The sequence below is a fragment of the Rhinatrema bivittatum genome, chromosome 14, assembly GCF_901001135.1.
Source record: "Rhinatrema bivittatum chromosome 14, aRhiBiv1.1, whole genome shotgun sequence".
In the NCBI taxonomy this organism is placed as follows: Eukaryota; Metazoa; Chordata; class Amphibia; order Gymnophiona; family Rhinatrematidae; genus Rhinatrema; species Rhinatrema bivittatum.
In genome coordinates, this window is record NC_042628.1 from 9,499,415 (window position 1) to 9,521,760 (window position 22,346).

A 22,346-nucleotide genomic window follows, 5' to 3' on the forward strand; every position below is an offset into this window, starting at 1 on the left:
GTAATTCTCGCGATGCACAACTATTTCCCATGCGGCCAATGCGCCCATTGCAACGTGGCAAATTTTATGCCAGACTGGGCCTGACGTAAAGGTAGGCCATGCTCAAGGGCGCAGTGAAGAAAAAAGGAAAATCCTGCTTTCTGTGATTCCTCCTAAAAGTAGTGATCCTAAGTAGGAGGAATCAAACAAAGAAGATTTAGTTATAAAAAAAAGTTTTGAAAAAAAAAAAATCTGGATGTCCAATAGACACAAGATTACAGGGTCTGGGCCATATGCCTGCGGACAAGTTAGGGAAAGGGGCGCTCAATTAACCAGCAACCTGCTGCCAGCCAGCTCTCCTGGGCGCCCACTGCAGAAGAGGTGCTAGAGGCGCACGGTTTCCCCTACAGCCTCCTTTTAACGCAGCAGTCCATTTGCATATTGCATCGATGCGCCCCCCCCCCCCCGAAAGTCCATCCGGGGCGCGCCTTAGGAGAACGGGGGTTGTAATAATTCTCTGCTGCTGCGCAGGCGCGGATCCAGCAGGGGGCGCCGGAGACCCGCACAGCCGTAAGGCTCCCTGCTGTCGGCACTGCGCCTGCGCCGGCTCTTGACAGCCGGAGGAAGCTCGTGGGGGTTGTGCTCGGAGCTGTTCGGCAGTCTCCGGCTCTGCCTCCGCAGCATCACCGGGAAGCGCGAGCCAGAGAGAGAGACAGGGGGAAAGGGAGAGCGCGCGCCCCCGCTGCCGTCGTCTGTGAAGAGAAGAGTAACGGACGCCCTCCTCCTCCTCCCACATCACCCTGTGCCGTGAGTACCGGGGGAAGGTTGTCACCGAGGAGGAGCTCCCGGTGCGGGGAGGTGCGTGAGTCCCGGGGATAGCGGGGCGCAGGAAAAAAAAAAAAAAGTTCGGCTGAAATAGCTTCAAACAGCAACGTCCCCAATTCCCATGGCGGCTCGCTGCAAGTGGGGAAAAAATGCTGAACGAGGACGAAACTCTCCGTCCCCCCCAGCCCCGTGTACCGTAAAAGAAAAGCGCTGGGAGGTGGGGAGGTTATTACCCGGCGGCGGCTCTCGCGCTGTGTTATTTACATGCACCCGGCGAGAGCTTTATTATATGCATAGAGCCAGAGCTGTGTGCATGCTGTGCACTTACAGACAGGTTATTATCTGGTGAGAGCTTTATTATGTGCATAGAGCCAGAGCTGTGTGCATGCTGTGCACTTACAGACAGGTTGGTGAGAGCTTTATTATATGCATAGAGGCAGAGCTGTATGCATTCTGTGCACTTACAGGTTATTACCCGGCGAGAGCTTTATTATATGCATAGAGGCAGAGCTGTATGCATGCTGTGCACTTACAGGTTATTACCCGGCGAGAGCTTTATTATGTGCATAGAGGCAGAGCTGTGTGCATGCTGTGCACTTAGAGACAGGTTATTACCCAGCGAAAGCTTTATTATGTGCATAGAGGCAGAGCTGTGTGCATGCTGTGCACTTACAGACAGGTTATTACCTGGTGAGAGCTTTATTATGTGCATAGAGGCAGAGCTGTATGCATGCTGTGCTCTTAGAGACAGGTTATTACCTGGTGAAAGCTTTATTATGTGCATAGAGGCAGAGCTTTGTGCATGCTGTGCACTTACAGACAGGTTATTACCTGGTGAGAGCTTTATTATATGCATAGAGGCAGAGCTGTATGCATGCTGTGCACTTACAGGTTATTACCCGGCGAGAGCTTTATTATATGCATAGAGGCAGAGCTGTATTCATGCTGTGCACTTACAGGTTATTACCCGGTGAGAGCTTTATTATATGCATAGAGGCAGAGCTGTGTGCATGCTGTGCACTTAGAGACAGGTTATTACCCAGCGAAAGCTTTATTATGTGCATAGAGGCAGAGCTGTGTGCATGCTGTGCACTTACAGACAGGTTATTACCTGGTGAGAGCTTTATTATGTGCATAGAGGCAGAGCTGTATGCATGCTGTGCACTTACAGGTTATTACCCGGCGAGAGCTTTATTATATGCATAGAGGCAGAGCTGTATTCATGCTGTGCACTTACAGGTTATTACCCGGTGAGAGCTTTATTATATGCATAGAGGCAGAGCTGTGTGCATGCTGTGCACTTAGAGACAGGTTATTACCCAGCGAAAGCTTTATTATGTGCATAGAGGCAGAGCTGTCTGCATGCTGTGCACTTGCAGGTTATTACCCGGTGAGAGCTTTATTATATGCATAGAGGCAGAGCTGTATGCATTCTGTGCACTTACAGACAGGTTATTACCTGGTGAGAGCTTTATTATATGCATAGAGGCAGAGCTGAATGCATTGCGTGCACCTACAGACAGGTTATTACCCGGTGAAAGCTTTATTATATGCATAGAGGCAGAGCTGTGTGCATGCTGTGCACTTACAGACAGGTTATTACCCGGCGAGAGCTTTATTATATGCATAGAGCCAGAGCTGTATGCATTCTGTGCACTTACAGGTTATTACCCGGTGAAAGCTTTATTATATGCATAGAGGCAGAGCTGTGTGCATGCTGTGCACTTACAGACAGGTTATTACCCGGCGAGAGCTTTATTATATGCATAGAGCCAGAGCTGTATGCATTCTGTGCACTTACATGTTATTACCCGGTGAAAGCTTTATTATATACATAGAGGCAGAACTGTATGCATGCTGTGCACTTAGACATGTTATATTACCTGGCGAGGCAGGTTATTACCCAGCGAGAGCTTTATTATATGCATATTCTGTGAACCTGCAGAGAGCTTTAGTATATGCATAGAGGCAGAGCTGTATGTATTCCGTGCACTTACAGACAGGTTATTACCCGGCGAGAGCTTTATTATATGCAGAGGCAGAGCTGTATGCATGCTGTGCACTTACAGGTTATTACCTGGCAAAATCTTTAGTATATGCATAGAGGCAGAGCTGTATGCATTCCGTTCACTTACAGACATGTTATATTACCCGGCGAGGCAGGTTATTACCCTGCGAGAGCTTTATTATATGCATAGAGGCAGAGCTGTATGCATGCTGTGCACTTACAGAGAGGTTATTACCCGGCGAGAGCTTTAGTATATGCATAGAGGCAGAGCTGTATGCATGCTGTGCACTTACAGACATGTTATATTACCCGGCGAGGCAGGTTATTTATTACACGGCGAGAGCTTTAGTATATGCATAGAGGCAGAGCTGTATGCATTCTGTGCACTTACAGACAGGTTATATTACCTGGCGAGGCAGGTTATTACCCTGCGAGAGCTTTATTATATGCATAGAGGCAGAGCTGTATGCATGCTGTGCACTTACAGAGAGGTTATTACCCTGCGAGAGCTTTATTATATGCATAGAGGCAGAGCTGTATGCATGCTGTGCACTTACAGACATGTTATATTACCCGGCGAGGCAGGTTATTACCCGGTGAGAGCTTTAGTATATGCATAGAGGCAGAGCTGTATGCATGCTGTGCACTTACAGGCATGTTATATTACCCGGCGAGGCAGGTTATTACCCTGCGAGAGCTTTATTATATGCATAGAGGCAGAGCTGTATGCATGCTGTGCACTTACAGAGAGGTTATTACCCGGCGAGAGCTTTAGTATATGCATAGAGGCAGAGCTGTATGCATGCTGTACACTTACATGCATGTTATATTACCCGGCGAGGCAGGTTATTACCCGGTGAGAGCTTTAGTATATGCATAGAGGCAGAGCTGTATGCATTCTGTGCACTTACAGGCATGTTATATTACCCGGCGAGGCAGGTTATTACCCGGTGAGAGCTTTAGTATATGCATAGAGGCAGAGCTGTATGCATGCTGTGCACTTACAGACAGGTTATATTACCCGGCGAGGCAGGTTATTACCCGGTGAGAGCTTTAGTATATGCATAGAGGCAGAGCTGTATGCATGCTGTGCACTTACAGACAGGTTATATTAACCGAGGTGATGTTTTGCAAACGTGCCTCGGTATATAAAAAACCCTTAAAAACCCTTAAAATATTACCCGGCGAGGCAGGTTATTACACGGTGAGAGTCGCCTGTATCCACGGACAGCGAGATTATTCCGCCGCTGCCGGGAGCGGAGTTGTGGCTTGTCTCGTTGCTCTGGGAGACGGCTCTGCACAGGACTCAGGGCTGGGGGAGGAGGAAGGAGAGACCTGGCTTCACACAACAGCTCCAGGCAGCCGCTTGCAGTAATTAAATTGCCTTGATTTGAAAAGATTTCTTTTAACAACTTAACTTCCACAATGCATTTTATATTTTCTTAATGTTTGTCTTTATTTTGTTCGCTTCCACCCTTTGGACTGGAACGATTCAATGAAAAGGCAACACTTTCCATGAATTCTTTTTTTTTTTTTTTAACAGGATTTTGTTTTTAATGAAGATTTTGGACCTTATAAGACTTAAAGCCGAAAACCGTGCCTAGCGTAGATGCCTTATTTTGCACTTAATGCTGATTCAGTTGTACATACCACCGACAGTTATTTTACCCACAGAGAAGATCTGTTTTCTTTAAACCCGGGCTTCTAGTCCACACTGAAAAGGAATTTTTGCATGCTGCGTTTGTACAGAACAACTGAACACTGTAGACAGAAACAGCAGGTAAAGACGGTCATACCTGTGCACCCTGTGTTTAAAAAGGCACAAGGACTTCAGCTGGAAGAGGGGTTTTCTTCCCAGGCGTCAGAGCAGCTTATTCCAGCTTTTGAATAGCCATTTTGCTTATGAAATCTGCCTTGAACTGATTTAATACAAGATTCCACAAATACTTAAGTTTTGTACACTAAGACTACCTGCTATGTGTGTTCAGGCAGCTTCGGTCACCCATTTAATATTCAGAAGTAAATTCTGCACCAGGAATAAGGGAACACTGCGTGCATTTTCCCAGTGGAAAGCTGTCCCTTTCAGGGCAAATCGGCTCATCATTTTGATAAACAACAGGATTATTGTTAGTTTGTGAGGCGTGAATCTAGTGCCCAGAAAAAGAAGGAATGTCTTTCTATAGAGCACATACGTTCTCTTAATAGCCCCTGAAAAGGGGGCTTTACATCATTAGGAAACCAGCATGTGATGCGGGTACAGGAATGAACTTGTGGAATTGCTGCAAATTTGCTTAAAGCTCTTTTTTTCTTTTTTCCTCTTGGGTTATGTAAATTAAAATATTATGGCTGAATAATGGCTTATAATTAAAAAAAAAAAAAATCCTTAGAAAAATAATGATGTTGTCCCCTATGAAGCTGGGACCTGTGTACCGTGTTCTGGAAAGGTCATTTGGTCCAAGGCCAACCAGAGGTGCCAGAATCTGCAGATCTTGCTTTCTCCAGGACTAATAGGAGCTATGGACTAGTAAACTATACATTTTCAATTAAATCTGCATCAAACAGAATTATTTAAAAATGATTGAAGGTGATTCTTAATCCCTCGTGCAATAAGTTCCCTGTTGGCGCATCTTCTCTCTCTCTCTTTTCGTAGCAGTTTGCACGTAGAAGCAATAGAATGGGTAGAAATAGCATCACTTTTTTTATTTTAATGCTGTCTTGTTTTCGTGCAGATCAAGATATCTAGAAGTGAAGGAAGAAAAGAAACATTTGCCTATGTTTGCCCAACCAAAACTGATAAGCGAATCGGGGGCATAAAGCTGAGATGCAGAATAAGTGATATGAACAACAGGGGAGGAGGAATAATGCTGTGGAAAAGCAAAGTATGTACATACAAACTGCCTAATAACAAATACATTTTTTTCTGGTAAACTACTATTAATGTAATGCTATTTTAAAGCAATGTTTTAAAAATAATAGTCTATAAAATATGCAAGTGCCGCGTCTTTGGCTGGGGTTACCAGGTATCTCTGAGTCGTCAAAGATGGAGCGATTCAGTCTTAATTTTGTCCCACTGTGCATTCGGACTGGGTAGTGACAGCAGGACTGTCAGTCCCAACGTTTGCTCTCTTCCTGGTGACGGGAAGTTGCTCCATTTTGGCTAAAGAAAGCCTTGCAGTTTAAGAAGCTCAGATACTAAGTGAAGGATGAGATTTTACAGTAGCTCCAGTGTTTGATCAAAGAAGGGTGGGTGACGAGAGAATAATACCAGCTTGATTCATAAGTATTATTTTCCCCATTCTGTGCTTATGGGGGGAAAGCAATTTTATAGAATAACGTTAACTGTGTTACATTTGAGGTTAATGTCCAACAGCTCGCGCAAGTCGGCAGACACACACAGAAGTGAGTGCGCAACCTGTACTTTACAAACCATGGCAGGAGCTGCACGGTTTATAAAGCATCGTGAATCTCTGCCCCAAAAGGATATGTATATGTTTCAGTATGCACACAGTTTCGTAACGCAGGGTGCCACAAACTTTCTAAAGCTATTTTAGAAAATGACATGCGCATATTTTCCACATGAAATAATTGTAACGTGCATGTAACGATGGCAGTTTATGCATGGAGGCATGCATTTTAATAAAGTATGCATGCACTCTGCTTTACCAGGGTGCGTGCGTGTAATCGCCAGTTCACCCAGACCCTCCGCCCTGACCCCACTCTCCCACCACTTAACCCAGACCTCCCACCCAAAAATCCAGACAAAAGACAAGTGCAATTTCAGTTCTGTGACTCACTTTCCAGGAGTAAAAGCCTACGGACGAGTTCAGCAATGTGTATCCTGCTTACAAAATAGCAACTTTATGTTTGGATATCTGAGCCCTATCCCTCAGAACTCCCTTTAAAATTTACGCGTGACATGACTAGGACACACACATCAGGTTTGTGTAAAATACTACGTAACTTCCAGTTGTGCAAATTACTTGTTGGAGAATCGGGAAGGAGGCCTTTCATCTGTTGGCTTTCAAAAAATAAGATGTCTGATTTGTCAAGGATGTATTCTATTTTGTTGAAATGGGCCCGGAGAATGAAAACACTCTTATGCACCAGAAATTTGAATCTCTTATAATGTGTCTTTTAGTGTATCCTCTCTCTGTACATAATTTGCAAGATCCATGATCTAGTCATTCTTTGTGTCACGTTAAAAAAAAAAATAAACAAAAAAACCCCCATTTATGATCACTTTTTGGAACATTTGGGGATTGCTTTTGGTTCCTTGGTATACCGGCCAAAATCATCCCTTAGGAATGCTAAGGAAGACATTTTGAATTAAAATGATTTAGCCATTTTATGTATTTCCTGCATCTGAAACTGCAGGCACTGTTAACTTGCTGCCGGTACTGTGCGTGTTGTATGTCTGGGGATACAAAAAAGTACACAGTGTTACACATGCTCCCTTCTGGAAGTGTGTGCGTTGTGCATCTGACAGGAGTAAGGTACCCAAGATAGTCACGCGTGCTCTGTGTCTGGCAGCCAATTGGAGTGAAAGTGTGTGTGTGCTATTCACAGAATTTCTGTGAATTTAATTTATTTAATATATTTCTATTTTACCTTCTTTCAAAAGCATTGCAGGAGGCAGTTTGTGGCAACAGGGGAACAAGGTGCCCCTTGGATGCTGTTCTTGATGGGTTTCTCCAGTAGTGCAAAAATGTAATGTAATGGAAAGACCAGTTTAGTTTACACATCATCCCAACTCATTTTTCTCGACTGTTTACTACCATCAGAACATATAAGCTGCCAGGACCCTCGGAAATCACTTTTCTGGTTTTACAATAATTGAAAACCTGCTCCTGGCTACTCCGAGGAAAGATGTGTCCCTTGCGATTCCAAGCTCTTTATGGAAAATATGTCCTATACAAAAGGCAGCAGGATTTGTAATCGCCAAGTGTCAACAAATGGAGCCTCTGTGACTCCTAAATTCTCATTTCTTCCACTGAAGATCTAATGTTCTGGCAGCTGCTTTGCTCTCCCTACTCTGCCAATAAAGTTTTATGCAAAACCTGCCTGCCCTTCCAGTTCAGTGGAGGACTTTTCTAATGAGTCTCTACCTTTCCTGTGAACGTGCAGGTGAGGACCTTTCTTACTGACAGGCCGATACAGTACCGACTCGTAAAAAAAAGTGCAGCAGTGTATATCGCCCGCTCGTCTGGCGCACACACATTTTGGTTCACAGTCCGCTCTATTCAGTATTCAAATCGTAGGCAAATCCAAGTGGTGGCTAAGGCGCACCAAACGCGCGCCTAAAGCGCGGTTAGAGTTCGGTATTGATTTTACTGTATAGGCGTTATACAGTATCCAGGGCGCGCTGCCCAAATTGCTCTTCCCTACATGTCATTTCCCTACATGTCATTTCAATTGACATTTGAAGAGGAGTTACATTTCGAAAATGAATTCCAATACTCATTTGCCATGCCAAAATTAAAAATTGTTCACAAGAAATCAATAAAGACCCCTCTTGACATTGTCTGAAGAAGGGAGCATGATAGACTTTATCTTCTAAAAACCCATATTCGCAATGCGTTCAGATTCCAAAAATGTATACCAAAAGTTATTTGTCAAGTGTAGGAAAATAAATAGCTATCCAGTCTTCCCAGCCGCTCTGCTGTACAGCTACCAACCTTTCTGGACGCTCAAGGCAGCGCCTTTTTCTGCCCACCGTCCATGGCGTGGACGTCCATGGTCGCAGGCCTGGCTAACTTCCAACCTCCATGGGCTCTTGAGCACCCGGAAGGTTTGGTAGCTGTACCAACATGTCTGTATGGCTACCAACTTTTCTGGACGCTCAAGGCAGCGGCCACTCCGCCGCAGGCCATGGACGTTGAAAGATAGCATGGCCTGCGAACATGGACGTTCCCGCCTTTTTCTGCCCAGTTCTTCATTTTCTGGACGCTCAAGGCAGCGGCCCAGCTTCCAAACTCCATGGCCTCTTGAACGTCCATAAGGTTTCATTTGAATAGGGGTTGTCATTTCGAAATGGACATGTCCGTACAGCTACCAACCTTTCCGGACGCTCAAGGCAGCGTGCCTCCTTGGCCTCTTGTGCGTCCGGAAAGGTTGGTAGCTATACCGACATGTCCATACAGCTACCAACCTTACCGGACGCTCAAGGCAGCGTGCCTTCTGCAGCTTCCTTCTCTCCGGCATCTGTAGAGATGTCCGTAGAGGAGTCCATGTCTCTGCTGGACCCTCAGAGACGCCCAGAGTACTGTTGGATACTCACAAAATAGAACACAAACATACCTCCTCTGGTCTTGCAGCTGGGTTCTCTTGTTGGCTGTTGTCTCTAATCGGCCGTCTACAATTCCCTTGCCGAGCATTTCTTATTCTGGTTCTCATCCGAATGAAAAAGATCGCCATGATGCTGTCCAGTCCGATTCTGACTGTCACAGAGCACAACACCAAACTAACGCCAGGGTCAAGGTAGGTGGTAAATATAGAGGTTAAAGATGCGGTAAAAATACTGGTTAAAGACGTGCTACTTTGGGCGCGCGTTACTGTATCGAGGGGAATAGCTAATCCAATCATTAACATGCCATATACATGCGGCGGGCGCTAATGGCAGTGCGTCTTTTTCGGCACGCGGTAAGGACACGTAAAAGACGATACTGAATCACGCATCCGGCTTTCGCGCTTAAAACGCGCGTCCAGTGCGGGTTAAAAGACGCGCTGGCGCGGCCGCGCTTTACTGCATCGGCCTGTGAGAAAGCCCATAAACGTATTCTGTAACCCAATGTATGCTTCAGCCTGAAACCAAAATATTGTAGTTTTAGTTTTGGTGTCCGATTTTATGATCATTTGAAGGCCAGAATGACGTGTCTGCTAACTGAAGTGTTTTCCAGCTCTTCTAAGAAAACGGGATCAGGATAATCCATGCCATTCTAATGAAGTTCTTTTCTTGGCACTGAGACAATCGGTGCTAAACTAAAATCTGGACCGGTGCGCAAATGCCGTCCAGAGATTTAAAATTAACATAATAAAAGTTTGGTTTCCTTGAATTCCTTTTCAGTGCTTGTTGTCATGGAAGGCCACTTGTAGGGAACAGGTTGGTGATCTTGATAACGTGAAACTCAGTGCCTTTAATTATGGTAGGCGCTAAAAGAATCACAAAGGAATAAAACGTTTTGAGCAGCGGTGCAGTCACTGATAGTCCACAAAAAGAAGCGATCTTTCCTGTTTTTATGTGCGGAAAGCTGTACAAACACCGTGCTAGCTGCATAAAAAGCTTTTGCTGGTTGTAGAATGAGGGTAAGAATAAAATATTATTGGGGGGGGGGGGGGGGGGGGGAAGTAATGGTGTTACCAAATTTTAAGATTAATTGAGAATCTGAAACTTCCTACCAGGCTGAGAAAAATCATATTCTCCTTTTCTTTCCTATTCTAGGAGCAAAGATGCCTTTTTTTTTTTTTTTTTTTAATGTAGAAATGTAGAAGAACAAGGAAGGACAGTAAAGGCAGAACAAGGAAAATAAGCAAAGCCTGAAGGGAGAGACACATGAAGAATGTCAAGGTAAAACACAGAGGATACTTAATTACAACGGGGTTAAGGGAGGCGTCCTGTGCCTGTGGCAAAACTGCACAGATTAGATGGACCTTGCATCTTAATCTGCCGTCAGATTCCCTGTATCTGTGTAAAGAGAGGCTCTCGGCCTGCCACGGCACAGCCGAGATAAGGCCCCCTATTTCTTTGTCCGTGGGCTGTCCTTTCCTGCTGACATCTACATCATAATAATCGCCAGTTACGCAAAATCTCAGGTATATACAATTAAAGATACAGTACGTGCGCGTGGTACTGTTTCCTACAAGCATTTTGTTTCTAATGCTCTTGCACGGATGTTTGGTTACAATGCAGCACATATGGAAGGACATTAGGCAGTGGCACAAATATTCCATGAATTTATGTAGCAGTGCCACGACGACAAATTAAGAGTGGAAACGAAACACCACAAAGCCTCGGGATGCAGACTTGGGACTCCATGGATCTGCTCTCGACAACCTTTCACTTACGAAAAGAGCTTCCCGCGTCTTCTGACAGAAGAAGGGATTATCTGGCGAGCGTCACGTGACCGGCCAGGGCAGGAGTACAGGAAACCGTGGATTAAATCCACTCCGAGGCAGTAGAGCGCAATAAATGATGACAGATAAAGTCCAAAATGGCTCCTCCGCTTTGGGTATGTGCGCATATGGATCCCATCTACAGTCCACTACCAACTCCCTCCTCTTCCGTGCCTTTTAACTGACCTCTCGACCCTTAACCTGCTGCTTTCCTCCCTATCTATCCAAGCATACTCACAATCTGCTAGGGTGATGGCCTCCGCCACCGCCGCTGGACAGCCATTTCAGGCCTTGTCATCTACAACTTTGATTCTTACAAGACCAGTACGTGAGCTAAAATCCAAGGCCCTCTTCTGTCTTATCACCAAGTTTTGTAATAATCCCCACAGCGGCCAAGGTTAAGTGAGATAGTTGTCAAAAAAAAAACAAAAAACCCCCAAAAACATTGGTCTCCTATGCTGATTGGATTTTAACCATAGGTGGAGAGGGTCAGACTCCAGTAAATGATGAACTTCTAACCATGCTCGGGTAATAACCAACGTTACATGATCCCAGGATGTTTCGAGAGCAATATTCCAAGCCCTTTGTGTGGGTAAATAACTGATTTTTACCCAGGTAACTTGACCTTCATGAAAAAGTCCCTCTTTAGAGAAATTGAAAAGCATGCAGCGTGTTCGCACACTAAAAAGGAGCATTCATGTGGGCATGTTTAGGTACAATGTGTGTACTTGGCATTTTTCATAAGTACACACACTATCTCTTCCCCCCCGCCCGTTTTAATGCATCGACTTTTGCAGCTGCTAATGAGTAAAGATGGCCGGCGCCATCTTTAAAGATGGCGCCGGCCATCCAGTGCTCCTACCATGTGACAGGGGCCGGCCAATGGCACGTATACCCTGTCACATGGTAAGGGCAAAGGGGCATCGGCGCCATTTTTCTTTTAGAACAGGTGATGCCTGGGAACAGGAAGTCTGTCCCCGAGGCCCCCCTGGATCTCTCCTCTCCCCGAGGCCCCCCTGGATCTCTCCCCGAGGCCCCCCTGGACCACCAGGTAAATTTTAAAAGGTTTTGGGGGGGTCGGGAGGGTGGGGTTGATTTAAAGGGTCGGGTGGGTTTTGTTTTTTTTTAGCGGCGCGGGCCTCCCTAAAAAAAAAAGGGTCGGGAGGGTGGGGGAGGCTAAGGGGGGGTCGATTTAAAGGGTCGGGTGGGTTTTTTTATTTTATTGGGCCATCGGCGCCATTTTAATTAGTGGCAGCCAAATGGCGCCGATGGCCCGAGAGCAGGAGATCGCGCCGGGACCCCCCCCCCCCCCCCCCCACTGGACCACCAGGTAATTTAACATTTTGGGGGGGTTCGGGAGGGTGGGGGGAGGGTAAGGAATTGGTTTTAAAGGGTCGGGGTGGGTTTAGGGGTTGTTTTGGTGTGCCGGTTTTCCCGCCCTCCCCCAAATAATTCCCGTGCCCTATTTAACGATACAATACAAATGCCCCTGACGATAAATCGGGGGCATTTGTATTGTATCGTGCACTCTAACGATTTAGGACGATTTTAAAATTATCTGACGATAATTTTAATCGTTCAAAAACGATTCACATCCCTAATAGGTAGTACTAAGAAACTAGAAAAGGACTTATACACACAGGCAAAAGTCACCAGATAACATATATGCGTTCTTTACCTTTATTTTTATCACACTTAAGTTTTAAGTTAAAGAATTACAGTATATCGCATATATGGATAGCCCATAAAGGGAATTTCAATACACACTACATATAGCTTATAATATTTTGAATCATGTATCTGAACAGCTTCGGCACCCTCTGTTTAAAGTAAAATCTATTTCAAATTTATTCAAGTGCCTATTTGTAAACCGTTGTGATGGTATAATCACTAAACGACGGTATAGAAAAGTGTTTAAATAAATAAATAAATAAAGGGCCCGCACGCTGCGTTGTCTTGTCCCGCAGCGTTTCACCATGAGACAAAACTACGTGCCATACAGCCACAACGTTTTTTCGGGGGAGGGGGTCCCACTATCGTGATGACACCTCCACCCCCCTCCCCCCCCAGTGATAGTGGGAACCCTCCCAAGAAAAACCATTGCAGCCTAGTGCCTTTAGGTGTTAACCGGATACATCTGCTGAATATCGGTCTCTTGGGTGCCTAAATTTAGGAGCTCAGCTTTTTTTTGGATGTTGGCCTCATTATGACTAAATAACATCACAGGTTTTCTGTGAGTCTTTCTTGCGGTTATATCTTCTCAGTGGTCGTGGAATAGCTCGGGTTCTCTTTTGTTTCTCGATGTGCGCTGAAAAGATCGTGGAGCAGACTTAAACAAAATACATGAATAATGCTGTGTGAATTTGAGTGCAGACAGTAAAAATGCAAGCTGGACAGCACTGGTTAGTCAGAGTATGGTCCAGTGCTCTGCCTGCTCCCCTCACAGCTCTGCTAGTGCAGCACCCAGAGCCCTTGCACTATTATATCCTTGTAATCCCGGCCTCTCCTTTTTATACTGCTAATTATGCCAAATCATGCAGTGCTTCTCTGATGTGGGCAGGCTTTTCTTTTCCATGAAAATCTTAGAACATAATACTAATCCTGTCTTCCAACAGCTTGCACAGTTATTCCTCTTTTTTTTTTTTTTTTTATAGCTGACCTAGAATTCCATAGTTTCAGAGATTTTTCATTTCGCTGGGATGTGTACACAGCTCTCTCCTCGGGGATGAACTTCTTTTGCTTAAGCTACTGAGTGACTAATTCTTGCTGTTACTTTTCAGAAACCGCAGCTGAAAGTGTGCGTGTCTCTCAGCAAATAGATATAAAACAGTAAATATAGCTGTGGAGGGACGTCTGTCTTAGGGCTGTTGTCACGTTAATTTAACCCACGCAAGCAAATCAGGGGATAAATTACCCCACATTAAATTTCTTATTCCAAGAAAGTAATTGCACTTTGTCGAGGCATAGTAGTTTCTCACGTGATGGCTCTACATTGTCATTCATTCAATTTAACATGCATTACCTGGCTATGCGAACAAAGCTAGATAAAGAACTGATTTGCAGAATTATGCAGCTCATCTGGCTTTCGTAGATTTTGTGGCAATGTTTGTAATAGCTACATATCATTTGATAGAAGAGCAAATAAAGAGTGAAAAATTTCATAAATAAATTTGTGCACATTATTTGCCGATTTAACATTCATTAGTGAAATCGTCGTGCCTTAGTATATCGGCCTCCTCAAATGCAGAGCTAAATTGTTAATCAATGTCCATCTATCTTTTATTTATTTATTTATTTTTACCGGTAATTTAAATGTTAACATAAATTCTATAGGTAAATAAAATGCCCTCCAAAGTTCTTATCCTTTGCCATTAAACATTTGGTCCAGTAATAACTATTTTAAATACTTGATCAATAACCCAAACATTGGTGGGTTTTTAAGAATTTTGAAACGTTACAAGCCTCCGGTTTTTGGTGGATAGCATTTCATGCTCCTGGAGTAAAACTCTTTATCTCTAGCAAGCTTACTTGTCCCTACAGCATTCTTAATAGCTTTCTGTGTGACTTTATAGACAATAAACAAGCTTTATAACCCATTCAGTTCATCATCAACTCAAGACTGGATATCTGTGGTCTCATTTTGTAGCATTTGAGAGGAATGCCTACCCCTTTTAGCTCCAGAAAGATTGAGAATTTGAGGTGAACACATCCATGTACAGATGAAAAAGGGGAGAGGGACATGGCACAAACGAAGCAACTTGCATCAAAACCCAACAGGAGGAGGTAACCTCCAATTCCCGCAGTCACCAGTTCTCTCGGGTTTTTCAGGGTATCTCCAAAGAATATATAGACGAGATCGACTTGCATGCACACTGCTTCAGTTTTATGCAAACCTCTTATGTACCTTCATCAGGGATGTTCTGAAAAGCTGAGGGAAGCGGTGTCCATGGGGACTGGAGGTTGCCTACGCCTGGCCCCCATATTGAGTCAGGGCTTTCATAGCACACATTTTGAGTGTAGTCCGAGCAGAAGGGATCCTGTAGAGCAGTCTTCCAAGCAGAATAAAGTAATAGGACCAGGTTTGTCACTTCATTTATCTTATAATATTAAATGTATTGTTGCTTTGTTAAATTTTCAGCGGTGTCTCTTGAATTTCTCGGATACAATGTTTTATGGGTCTTCGGTGTCAAGCATGACTCCCCCTTCTAAGAACAAGCTGAAGCGTCATAGTAAGATATTCACGCAAGTGCTTTACCGAACGCTGAGCTACAGGGACCGTCGCTCCGTGTCAGCCTTACCTGACTTTGGAATCGACGATCCTGCCGAGCTATCTACCCAGCCCTCTGCCCCTGGAGTCCTGAAGGTTTTTGGGGGCAACATCCGCGCAGGAACTCACTATAAAAGCGTCCTAGCCACACCTCACTCCAGCGCGCAGGAGCTTGTGAAGGAGGCACTGGAACGCTACGCGCTGAGCAAGGTGCACTCCAGTCGCTATGTGCTGTGTGATGTCATCGGGAGGTTTGAGGGGTCAGAGAAGCAGTGGCAAACCGAGTGCCTGAGGGTCCTCGCGGATAATGAAAAGCCCCTTCTGATCCAGGACCTCTGGAAGCCCAAGGAGGGGTTTTCTCGAAGGTTTGAGCTGCGGAAGAGATCGGAGTTGGAGGAACTGGCTGCCAAGGAGATCGACACAGTCACAGCAGGTAAGCAAACGGACCACAATTAAAGCATCGATACCGCATGTGTTCCCCTTGCTTCAGTTTTTTTGGTGGTGATTCCATTTCTTTGAGAAAACTATAAATCTCCTATTTGCTATTTCCTGTAACAAAAAGGTGTTCCAGTGTGGTATTTTGTACCTTCTGGCCTGCTGCACCCCTGCTAGACCCACTATTTTTTTTCTAGCTGAGATGAGTGATAAGTAAATTTGGTAGCGAAGCTGTGAAAAGAGAACTGATATGATACTGTTAAAATATGTTTATGAACGCAGATTAAGAATTTAAGGAAGCTGCTGCTCTGTTGGAGAATGTACAACTAATTATGAGACGGGATATATATGTAGCATTTGTTTGGTGAACAGCATTGTTTCGTCCAGAGTTCAGTTTTTATATTTGGTGCGCGGTTCATCTTCACGTTACGGAAGAGTTTATGTATTGTTTCATCATTTTAGAGTGTATGGACCTCCTCATTCCACTTAAATACAAGTTTAAGCTAAAAATCTGGCTCCACACTCGTAGCCTAGCTGCCCTTACTTGACCACAGTTAAACAAGGGCTTTTACTTTTATTTTTTCCCCAAGGAAAGTTATCCCCCCAGTTTTAAAAAAATTTCAGTGAGAGGCTGCAGTCCCTGTTAGATTCCCTGTTATATTAATAAATACTGGATGGGTCTAGTGCTTTATAAGCAGCATGTATCCTGTTTATATTTGATTTTTATAGCTCCTGCAGCACAGAAAGGAACCAGTGATTTTGAATTTGAATGTTAATAGTGCAGACAAGCAAATGTGCTCACTAGAAAGTGAATTTTAAAAGCCTAGTGCGCACCAACATCGGGAAATAAGAACATGCCATACTGGGTCAGACCAAGGGTCCATCAAGCCCAGCATCCTGTTTCCAACAGTGGCCAATCCAGGCCATAAGAACCTGGCAAGTACCCAAAAACTAAGTCTATTCCATGTAACCATTGCTAATGGCAGTGGCTATTCTCTAAGTCAACTGAATTAATAGCAGGTAATGGACTTCTCCAAGAACTTATCCAATCCTTTTTTAAACCCAGCTATACTAACTGCACTAACCACATCCTCTGGCAACAAATTCCAGAGTTCAATTGTGCGTTGAGTGAAAAAGAACTTTCTCCGATTAGTTTTAAATGTGCCACATGCTAACTTCATGGAGTGCCCCCTAGTCTTTCTATTATCCGACAGAGTAAATAACCGATTCACATCTACCCGTTCTAGACCTCTCATGATCTTAAACACCTCTATCATATCCCCCCTCAGCCGTCTCTTCTCCAAACTGAAAAGTCCTAACCTCTTTAGCCTTTCCTCATAGGGGAGCTGTTCCATTCCCCTTTATTATTTTGGTCGCCCTTCTCTGTACCTTCTCTATTGCAACTATATCTTTTTTGAGATGTGGCGACCAAGATGCACAAGTTAGGCTCGCAGGCGCCCACAGAATTTTAAAAGCTGCTCAGATGCACACGTGGGCAGGGCGTGGCCATGAGATGTGCCCTTAAATACTCCCCTGCCCCAGCCTGCGCCCTGGTTCACTGCCACGTAACTTTACTTCTGCTATGGAGGAGGTGAAACTTAAAAAAAAAAAAGAAATTAGCTGCTTCTGCTGGGTTTAAAGGCCTGGGGTAACGGGGGGAGGGGGATTGCAGGCTTTCAAACCAGGGGGGTTTGGAGGACCTAGCTCTGAACTGGTGGACAAACCGGTGAAACTGACAGTGACATGGATGTGTACGTGTTACAAACTACCACGTAAATGCGGTAGAATCTGGATTTGCAGGCCTGGGTGCACGCCCAGTTAAAATCGGGTGCACATGTGCATGCAGCCAGGCTATTTTACAACATGCGTGCAAGTTATAAAACAGCTGTGTATATGCACATGCGCCAAAGTGCGTCTGCGCACCAGTTTGAAAGTTACTGGACCTGCTGTTCAAACCTCTTTAAATGTTTGCAGCAAACTAACAGGTCGATCCAGTAAGGCCGCGGTAGAAACAGTGCGGTAGTGTCAGGCGCACCCTTCCTCCCCGCACGCACAGTTCTCTTCACTAACTCCCCGATACTCTCCTCTAATCGCATGCAAATGCATGCCGCGGCTTTAAAGCGGTAGGGAAGGGTTATGGCCGCGTAACCCATTTTACTGTATAGGCGCTTAATACAGCGCCTATACAGTAACCAGGGTGCGCTGGTACCTGTCAATTCAAATGACATTTGAAATGACAGGTACCAGGAAGTGTAAAAATCAAAATTTTTAAATACCTGTCGGAGGGCCGCGTGGGTCCAGGCGGCCGGCGGGATCCGGGGGGCCGGTGGTCGCGTGTTAAATCTAGGCCGCGGGCGGGTGGGCGCCTGTTCTGGGCGGCGGGGGGTGGACGCGCGTTAGTTTCAGACGGCCGCGTGGGTCCAGGCGGCCGGCGGCGGCGGGAGCCGGGTGGTCGCGTGTTAAATCTAGGCCGCGGGCGGGTGGGCGCCTGTTCCGGGCGGCGGCAGCGGCGGCGGGGGGATACGCGTTAGTTCGAGACGGCCGGCGGGTGGTCGCGTGTTAAATCTAGGCCGGGTCCGCACAGGCGCGCATTCACTGCCGGTGGGGGCTGCCTCTCCCGGCAGTGAATGAATTCATTCATCCAGGCGGAGGAGCCGGTGGCGAAAGCAGCCGGCTCCTCCGCCTGGATGAATGAATGCGCGCCTGTGCGACCCCTGCGATTCGGCGCTCAAGGCAGTCACATGCCGTGACGTCACGCCTTGAGCGCCGAATCGCAGGGGTCGCACAGGCGCGCATTCATTCATCCAGGCGGAGGAGCCGGTGGCGAAAGCAGCCGGCTCCTCCGCCTGGATGAATGAATTCATTCACTGCAGGTGGGGGCTGCCTCTCCCGGCAGCCCCCACCGGCAGTGAATGAATGCGCGCCTGTGCGACCCCTGCGATTGGGCGCTCAAGGCAGTCACATGCCGTGACGTCACGCCTTGAGCGCCCAATCGCAGGGGTCGCACAGGCGCGCATTCATTCATTCACTGCCGGTGGGGGCTGCCGGGAAAGGCAGCCCCCACCGGCAGTGAATGCGCGCCTGTGCGGACCCGGCCTAGATTTAACACGCGACCGCCCGCCGGCCGTCTCGAACTAACGCGTGTCCCGCTGCCGCCGCCGCCCGGAACAGGCGCCCACCCGCCCGCGGCCTAGATTTAACACTTCTGACAGGTTTTATGTGTCCCACATCATTACATTTTCTCGATCATCTCTGTATCGCTTTTTTTTTAAATTGTGTTTTATTGTTTTTGAGTATCTTAAGCGGTGTCGATGGATTTATTACTAGACTCACAGTCCTAACTCCTACTAGGGGGAGGCGGTAAACTAACACGTTACGGCCGCGGCAAAACAGTGCGTTACTAATGAGAGAACCTGAGCGCGCGTTACGGTATCGGAGGGGAATAGCTAATTCCTTCATTATACAGCTAATTCGTTCATTTACATGCCGGGTGCGGGAAGGGTTACGCGTCTGTTTTAAGAAGCACTACGGATGCGCAAAATTGGAGACTGTATCGCTGGTTTGCCTTACGCGTCCGAATTGTGCGCAGCGAGCTCGTTACAGACGAGAAATCTTCAACTGAACTTTACTGGATCGACCTGCAAATTAATGACGATAGAGATTTTCAACTTCTGCAACACACATGCACCCTTTTACTTTTCTGGACGTTGACAAACAAATTGACAACAAACAGGCTGTTGCTTCTCAGTCGAAAATTTCAAGTAACAAATACTTTTTAAGTAGAGCAATTATCTGCTGCTTATCGTGCAGCAATGTTAGTAACATAATTTTATGAAAAATTCTGTTTATTGCATAAAACAATATCAGCCGAACAGTATCACAATCAATACTTGTTACTAACATTATTTTAGCATGGACTGGCAAAATGTTTTGGAGGCTTGCTAAAAAGGCAATCAACGAGCCATGTCGAAGACCTTAGTGTGCTCATGGAAAAAAAAGTATCAGAAATGGTGTGCTCGTGGTATTCTGGTGCATGGAAACCAAAATATGCTTGAGGTAAGTGGCAGGCTAAATAGTCCGAGCGTGCTGTGTCCTCCAAGCTCGTCTGTGCGGAGAGGAGGTGTGGGATAGCTGAGTATAAGTACACGCCAGGTGAGGAGGTGGAAAGAGAGCAGGAAACTGACAAGACTGCGTTTTTGGACCGTCTCCCTTGGGTGTTAGTAAGGATCTTGAGCCCAGAGTCTCTGAACACCTGCAGTGGTCTTTGGCTCGCTAATAATGTCAAACAACAAGAAAGACCTTTGGCGATTTATGGCTTGGAGATGCATTTATCTTGCGAAGAAAGGTGGGTTGGTTTTGGAAGTGCTTGGGTGTGTGTCGGCGTGTCTCCGCTTGTCACTTCCCTCCCTTCTCTCATTCTTGCTCTCTTCTCTTTGACTCCTTTCTCTTGTTGCTACCTTGTGAAAGCTTTTAATGTTGGGTTTTTTTTTGGGGTGGGGGAGGAAGGATTGGGGTGCCCATTGGCTAATCACGTGCCCCTGGAGAAGGTGACAGAGGAAACACACTGAAATGCACTTGAGCATATCCAGAATAAATCACGTTATGAGCTTCCCATTAGTAACTGCTAGGCTCTTGCTAAGTTAACACCAGGTTCTAGCAGGCATTAAATAGCAGCTCATGCTAAATAATGTGGAGCGTGAGCATGTCATAGTATTTAGCGTGCACATGAGGGCCTTGGCATTGCTGCTAGAATTTATTGCATAGGGCCCTGAAAGTATAGTGTGTATATAGATGCCCAAATTTTGGAGTCAAGTTATAGCTGGTGCTTAGGTCATGGAAGTAAATTAGCATATGTGCAGGCGATTTTCATCTTTATACGCGCGATGTGGACCACCCACGGAAACAGCAGGTGCAGAAGTACCCAGGTTATTTTAACACACACGTTTTGCGGCTGCAGTTTTTCAAAGGGAAGCAGTACGGGTTGCCTCTAGAGTTTTTATAAAGTCACTTTGGCTCATATAAACTGTTACAGTCATGCAGGGCAGATTGTTATTTAACCACTGTACATGTAACAGTGACCACATTCCCTGCAATCAAATATATATAATTTTTTTTTTTAACTTCATAGCGGGTGGGCACTGCTGGAATTTAAATTAAATGAGCTGAAATTCTAGCCATTACTAGAATTAAAAAATGCCTGGACATGATAGAGAGCAAGCACCGATAGAGGCTGTACTGTGAATTCCTCTCTGCATGGAGGGCAGGCGATATCACAAACAGCAAAAGGAAATCCTGAGTTATCAGTTGTCAGAGACGGCATCGCAGCCCAGTTGTGTACACAAATCCAAAATGGAAAAAAGAGTGTGCTGTTTACATGGATTCGAGCTTTTTGGCATTCCATTTCCATCTTCTCATTCAAAACAACTGAGATGGGCAATGTTAATAGTTTGAGTAATTACACAGAAAAGGGAGAATCCCATTATCTACATCTTAATTTGCAGCTTGTAAAATAATTTTGCATGCTTTAGTGCAGTTTAAGACTTGAATTTTCTGCCCTACTAGGGAGAACCTAACATAAGGGATTGCTTTGCTTTTTTTCTTTTTTCTTTAGCATGCTGGATAAAGAACCTTGTCCTGATTAGATGAAGAGGGAAACAGGGGGCTTTCATCTTGGCAGAGTAACATCGATTTGATTCCTCTCTGAAGAGGACCAAGCCTGAAAGCTATCACTCTCCTCCTATCAGTCAGATCACTGCAGAACATCTGGAGTGGAATGAGACAGTGCAGGGGAGGGGGGGAATGGCAGCTGGTGGGCTTCATCATGAATGAGTGGTGTGGGGACAGCGTCGGGTTGGGGGTGGGCTCCATTAGCACATCCGAGTTTGTTTTCAAATAAGTGGACCCCTGTTAGTTTCTTAAATCCAGTGGTGCTTCAGGTCGTAAACCAGAGCTACGTCAGGGATTATCACTTGTCTGATGCTGAATCCTGCTTCTATTAAAGGGAAGGAAGAGGAATTTCTTTCTCAGACCCTGACTGCAAATCCCAGTGCTGAGGAGTGAACGTTCCGTGGGCGGGGCTTGCAATTAATAATTCATGGTTGCTGTCGGCTCCAGCACTTCCTCCAGTCCCATTGCCTTAGGGACCCGAGGGCCTTCCAGTATTAAAGCGATTGGCGGGTTTCCTTTCCTTTTTGTATTTGATAGTCACAACTGTATTTTTATCGGATTTATGCCACGGTGCACGGTAATATACGAAAATCTAGGGCATTCGTACTGTGAGGGTATGAATGTGGTCAAGGCCTCTAAAGGGAGTTTGGACGACTTCTTGGAGGAAAGGTCCATAAACAACGATTAGGCGGGTAGACTTGGAAAAGCCACCTTTTATCTCTGGGAGTGATCAACAAGAAATTGCATCTATTCTTTGAGAGCGGCGGCAAAGAGGAGTGGAGATTCGGGGGGGAGAGGGGGGCGGCGAGCAGCGCCCACCCCGATTGTGGCCCAGAAAACCACACGCTCGGCAGGCGCAATGGAGAACGAGGTAGGAGTCAGGGCCACGACCGGGGGCGGTGCGACCGGATGGGGGGGGGGCGGATGAAAGACAGAAGGTGCCTAGGCCGCCTAATCCCCTTGCACCGGCCCTGAGTACACGTTAATGTGGATGGTAATGCAAGAACTTAACTGCACCTCCTTGAGATGTACTTAAATCTATTTGCATGCATTTTG

The 22,346-nt window shown here is 45.7% G+C and overlaps 1 protein-coding gene across 2 annotated transcripts in view; it reads left to right on the forward strand.

Annotated features, from left to right (window-relative positions):
* The first annotated feature begins 601 nt into the window (after positions 1-601).
* RADIL (Rap associating with DIL domain) overlaps positions 602-22,346 on the forward strand; it is an 82,130-nt gene continuing 60,385 nt past the window's right edge. The window contains exons 1-4 of one of the 2 annotated variants that reach the window (XM_029577495.1): positions 602-837; positions 5,542-5,691; positions 10,251-10,376; positions 15,060-15,621. In XM_029577495.1, coding sequence (XP_029433355.1) covers positions 10,362-10,376; positions 15,060-15,621 — 577 coding nt within the window. In that variant the 5' untranslated portion in view covers positions 602-837; positions 5,542-5,691; positions 10,251-10,361. The remainder of the gene's footprint in view (positions 838-5,541; positions 5,692-10,250; positions 10,377-15,059; positions 15,622-22,346) is intronic. The other variant, XM_029577494.1, reaches the window with a different exon arrangement.